The sequence below is a fragment of the Sinocyclocheilus grahami genome, unplaced genomic scaffold (assembly GCF_001515645.1).
Source record: "Sinocyclocheilus grahami isolate Dianchi unplaced genomic scaffold, SAMN03320097.WGS_v1.1 scaffold1520.1, whole genome shotgun sequence".
Lineage (NCBI taxonomy): Eukaryota > Metazoa > Chordata > Actinopteri > Cypriniformes > Cyprinidae > Sinocyclocheilus > Sinocyclocheilus grahami.
The window spans coordinates 265,387-271,374 of NW_015506699.1; the positions used below are offsets into that span (position 1 = coordinate 265,387).

Below are 5,988 nucleotides of genomic sequence, written 5' to 3' on the forward strand. Positions count from 1 at the left end.
GCATTATTGCATTATTGCCAGGTATGTTTACACATACGAGGAATTTGTTTTAGTGACAGAAGCTCCACAGTGCAACAGAAACAAGACAGGAATTATAAATTTTTAATCATACAAATAATATATATTTTTTTTCTCTCTCTTCTCATCTATACATTAATGCTGTGTTTTGGGAGATATTAAGTATTTTTCTACCTGTTTACCACAAAATTCCTCAACTACACCATTAGCTTGCATGTTAAATATTACATTTCTTTGAAAAATCACTTAAATTATTATTTAAATTTAATTTAAGTTGTCTCTGGATATTGATCTAGGTGTTAGGTGTATAATTCTGCCATCTGCTGGTCAGAGAAAACTTGTATAAATCACAGTTTTTGAAAGAATAGTTTAATGACCATATACAGTATATCCAGCAGAGGCCCATAGAGATCCATTAATTTTTCTGGAAGTGGCAACAACTCTAACAACTTTTCTGATATATATTTTGTAAATATATATTGAAACACTATAAAATGCATAAAAAACTGTATTTTTCTCAAAGGTTAGAATTTGTTTTTGTTGTTTGAGGTATTATTTTGCAATAATGCCACATAAATTTGCAGAAATGCCACACAAGTTGTGACTAAAACTTGATTGGATGCACATATTTTTTTCAATCTAAAAAGTAAAATCAAAACAATTTTATTTTACTTAAATGTAAATAAAACCAAAAAAAAAAAAACTGCAATAAGCAGATCTGAATGGTGTGTGTGTGTGTGTGTGTGTGTGTTTGTAAGTACGTGAGTGAGTATGCCCGTTCCACATTGTATTTGTGCTCTAGTACCTTCATTTCTGTGTGGAAAATTTCAGATTTATTGATTTTTTTTTTTTGACAAATGAAAGAAATATATATAGAGAGATTTTTTCGCATTCATTTTCAATTGTGGTCATACGAACCCCAAAGACCAGATTTGTAAAGAAAAAATAAAAATGTTTACATACCTTCAAAACTACCGAATCAAGCCTGTGTGTTTTTATTTATTTATTTTTTAATGTGAATATAGATAGAAAATGTTGAAAGTCACAAAATCTTATTCCACTGAGATGAAGGGAACCATTTTTGTCAAACTGACCCCAGGGACCGATTGAGGGTTAAAATCTCTACTACAAAAAGAGAGAAATTGGTGTTCATGTAAAGGTTTTAGCTCACAGAGTTACACTTATGAGTCAGATGTGCAATTATTACTTTTACCCACATTTTACATTGTGTATTTGTGTTCTAGTGAGTATATCGTTGGTGTGTTGGTTATTGTTATTTCATGGAAGGGACTTATGTTGTTGTCTTTCTGCATTTTTTTCTCAGAATTATCATGGAATTATGGACAGGTATTTTCATTATCAGGATTTCCATTTTTCTTTTTAGAATTTTCATGAGCATTAATTTTCAAACCTGATTCTGTGATGTGTGTGTGTTTGTTTAGGACTGACTACACACTGCCAGATCAGGAGCTGAGTTCAGAAACTCTTATCGATGTTCCCAAACATCTGGGGAACTTGAAGTACCAAGTGTGGGAGAAGATGAAGGACATCTGCTCTTACTGTGAGAACTAGACCTGTAAAAGTTAAAGGGATAGTTCACCCAAAAATTATAATTGTATCATTAATTACTCACCCTCATGTTGTTCCAAACCCGTAAGACCTTCATTTATCATCCGAAGATGAACAAAGGTCTTACAGGTTTGGAACGACATGAGGGTGAGTAATTAATGACTGAATTTTCATTTTTGGGTGAACTATCCCTTTAATTCATGTAAGAACTACTATGTTTATTAATATCCGCATAAATGGCTTTTCCCTGTTCCCTTTAGACCCTGTGATCCTGAATCCAAACGCTGCTCCACCAGACATCTCTGTGTCAGATGACCTGACCTCTGTGACCTCATGTGTTCATCAGCAGGACGAGCCCAACCCTCTTCATCTGCACAGGAACCGTATGGTGCTGGGCAGTGTGGGATACGCTGATGGTGTTCACGCGTGGGACATTGAGGTGGGAGACAGTCACCACTGGAGTCTTGGAGTGTGTTTTGGATTGGAGGGAAAACCTACTACACAACCTTTGACCCCTGAAAACAGCTTCTGGGGTCTCAGACGCGACGGAGACTCGTATGAATTGATGACCGCTGGGATGTCGAGATTAAATACCAGTTTACATCCAGTGGTAGTGAGAGTAAAGCTTGTGTATTGTTATGAGTATCTTCAAGACACGATGCAGCTGAAACGCTGGAGGAAGGTGAGCTTTTCTGATGCTAGCAGCGATTCATTAATTGCAGAATTTGCTAGAGTGCCACTGGAGAAGAAACTCTTTCCCTTTGTGATCCCAGAAGATCAGGCCGTCCCGCTGCGTTTCGTCCCAGCTAACGTTACTCTAACTGTTGAACAGAAAACATCATTGCTGGAGAGAAATCGAGTCTCTTTTCTCTTTGTCTGTTTTATTTCTTTCATGTTTATATTGGTGATTCTGTTAGGAAAGAGTGACCGACAGGGCAGGTGAAAAGTAAATGTCTGTTTAATTACCGTAATGGTCTGTTATAATGGTTCAGTCAGCTAAAGCAGACTTCTGAGCAAAACTAAACGATCTAGCATCACTGCACTATAATGTGAATATAATGGAGCCCACGTCCATGATGATAATAATGCACAGCGCACACTTGACAGTTTCTGTTCAACAGTTTCTTGTAATTTTTGTGAAAGACAGTTTTACAGCACTGGTTTATTATTGTAGTAGAATGATTTCAGAAATGTATCAATCCTTTATCATCCTCTCAATATCCTGTAGCAGCACAGTATTGTTGTGATGTATCATGTGACTCATCTTTGCTTCTAGTAGCGCCAGTATCCTGGTTTATGTGTGTAAATATCATGTTTGACCAGGTTTTCTGTCTCCAGTCTGTTTCCATTCGGTCTGCCTTTTGCCAATAGAATGGTGTGCATTTTAACATCATTTCCACAAAGGATGCAAGTTACAGTGAAATGAAAGAACAGGTAATAACGTAATGAGAGCACACTGGGCTTATAAGCTTTGACAATGACAGTAACATCAATCAAGAAAAAACAAATCAAATCACTGTTGATTTTTCTGAGTCAGAGATGCAGTTGTAGCCTAAACAGTCTATTTGAGTATTTAACATTTTAAATGGTCTACATGCCTGCAGTGGACAGATGCCATGTTTTTGCCTTAGATAACGATTCTAAGATTTGCTTAGAGCTTTTTGAATTCAACTCTCTTTATTCTCCTCATCTGTTTGATTATATTAATTATATTAATAAATATTACATATTAATAAATTGTAAATAGTGTCATGTTTGTGATTTTTATCCGCTAATTAGGACAGGATCTAAACACAAGAGAGAGTAATTAGTAAATGAAGGCTTCTGATAGGAACAACAGCACCGATTTGTTCGAGCCTGCAGTTGAACTTGGCTGCTAAATCTATCTCTATACAGTAATATCAGGTTGAGTATCCTATTCAAGTGAGTCAGTGTCTTTCATGTTTAATTCTTCTACAAATTAAGATGCGGAAGGAAGAGCAAGGCAAAAGACAAATGCATGAGTAGCAAATTAGAAAAGCTTTAATGATTACATTTTTGAAGTATCAAAGATTTATAAAAGTTCTTATAAAAAGCAAACTGGAGTAAAAACGACTGCACATTCTCACTATTTTTTGGATTTGGATTTTAAACTGTAAAGTGTAAGTCGTTTTACATTTTTTTTAAAAAGTACGTGTTCTTGTTGCCTTAAGGTTTTAAGATTAGTCAACTTGAAATGTGAAGTTGTACTAGGCCTATGTGATAACTTGGATATTTAAGTTGAGTAAACTTAAAGGCAGCAAGAACACTTTTTCAGAGATTAAGTCAAAAAAGTAAAATTTATGATTATATACATATATATACGTATATATATATATATATATATATATATATATGTGTGTGTGTATAAATGAATGAATACAATGTAAAAGGTTACAATTGCAACACAGGTACAAAAGACCAATTTTGATTTAACATGTACATCAGAGCCCAGGGAACAGAATGAACAGACTGTGTTTTTTGTATTTGCTGATGATGTTTCGTCAGCCATCTGAGTGGTTTCATCAGCTCTCTATGACAGTTCCTGCCTCAATGTGTGGATCAACATTAAGCTAACATTTTTAACAAAACGACAACAAGTTCAGTTATTATTAACTATTTCTACCATACATTCAAATATGAGCAAAATTAACAGGTGTGAGCTACCAATCAAAATCAGTTTTTGAGGACTCACCAGGAATGGTGGACATAAAGCAGACAAAGTCATTCTTCCAGTGAACCCAGGAGTCTGGCCTGGGCACTTGGTCAGGAACTTCCACACCTCCTGGGTGATCTGAGTGACAGAGATATGGTTAACAATATGGAAGACAATAGTACTGTATATACAAGCTGAGAAATGAAAATGAGAAATAACAATATCATAACCACTGAGTTTCATCAGTCATGCTGTACCTCCTCTGCAGGCGTTAATGAGAATAACCTTCGGTTTATCAATCAGAGCGGGACAATTCACTGAGTTCAGATGGGATGATTGTTTTGCTGGCCATGTGTTTGTGTTTTTGTTGTGTGTGAGCACATGGCTTTTGTCTTGTTTGGTTTCTTGTGCCATGTGCTCTCATGTCAATTGTCTAACCCCACCCATCTTGTTACCTGATTATTGGTTAATTTGCCCCACCTGTGTTTTCCTCATTACCCTCCTCATTTGCTCCCTATCTATTCTCCTTGTGTTTACAGTCCTGTGCGAGTCTGTTGTGTCCTGCCTTCCCAATTGGTTTCCCCTATGGGTTAGTTTCGGCTCGGCTTGGCTTGTTTTGTTTTGTTATTAATAAAAGCCCTAATTCCTCCTGCGATTGAGTCCTCCCTTCATTCCCAACTCATGCAAACACCGGTAGCAGCGGCAGTAGAATTTATCCAGTTAAGAGTTGTTCTACCACTGAAATAATTTTAGAGACATTATTTTAAGGTAAAAAAATGACAGTGTTGCTTTAACAAACAAAATGTTTCCAGTGTGGTTAAAACTTACCACCGTGTTTCACTGAAAAATTGATTCACGTGACATGCATTTTTCTGATTATCTTGTATCTTTGTGGTGGATTTTAATGATATAGATTGTTAAACTTTTTTTTTTTTTTACCTGATGTGCATATAACTTTCTTAGACGACATTTCCCCTAATGGCAAAGAATGCAGTCAATCCTGTGCATTCAGTCATTGTATGGAGACGAAGAGCCAACGGCAAAACTTTTGTAAGACTTGAAGTCAAATTATAATTACAACTGTTTTTCCACTGAAATAATATTACAAGTAATTTGTACTTTAAACAACCACCTCCCGGCAGGAATCAAGTAAAATTATTCACTCAATTTATTTATCTTCGTTCTTCTCTGAAGTGAATACAGGCTTCTGTGAATTTCTCTACAAAGCTGAGTTTATGTGCCGAACATACAGCATGATCAAAGCAAAAATATTGCCTCCTCCTTAAAAAAAAATACACTAACATCGTACACGCATTCAGCGCTATTATTTCCTGTAGTGTTGCTTTATGGTTGAAATTTAATTTATAATTAAAATCAAGACCTTTGCGATGCTGACACAGGAAACACACTTTTTAAGGTGCACAATCTCCACCTCCAACATTGCCAAAAGACAATGAACACAATTCTGCACAAAATATGACAGTATAAGTTATCAGAACTTAAATAAATATACACTATACACTGTATCTAATTTGCATATTAATGTGTTCTTGGATTAACATTTAATGAAAAAAATAAGTGTAATAATTGGCAACATTTTAATAATAATAATATCTAATATTTCATAGGAATATTGATGTTTAATTTATTTCCATATTCACTTGTTGTGTCTCCCAAAATGCCTGATAAACATGATTTAAGTCCTGATGTCCTCTACAGTGGACATG

The 5,988-nt window shown here is 35.3% G+C and overlaps 1 protein-coding gene and 1 pseudogene across 1 annotated transcript in view; both read left to right on the plus strand.

The window, feature by feature from the left end:
* Positions 1-3,249, plus strand: part of LOC107570902 (tripartite motif-containing protein 35-like) — an 8,867-nt gene extending 5,618 nt beyond the window's left edge. Inside the window, exons 4-6 of the mRNA XM_016257179.1 lie at positions 1,343-1,365; positions 1,461-1,579; positions 1,848-3,249. Of these exons, the coding sequence (XP_016112665.1) occupies positions 1,343-1,365; positions 1,461-1,579; positions 1,848-2,530 (825 nt within the window). The 3' untranslated portion in view covers positions 2,531-3,249. The remainder of the gene's footprint in view (positions 1-1,342; positions 1,366-1,460; positions 1,580-1,847) is intronic.
* A 1,990-nt stretch (positions 3,250-5,239) lies between these two features.
* The window catches only part of LOC107570894 (tripartite motif-containing protein 35-like), a 12,814-nt pseudogene continuing 12,065 nt past the window's right edge, over positions 5,240-5,988 (plus strand).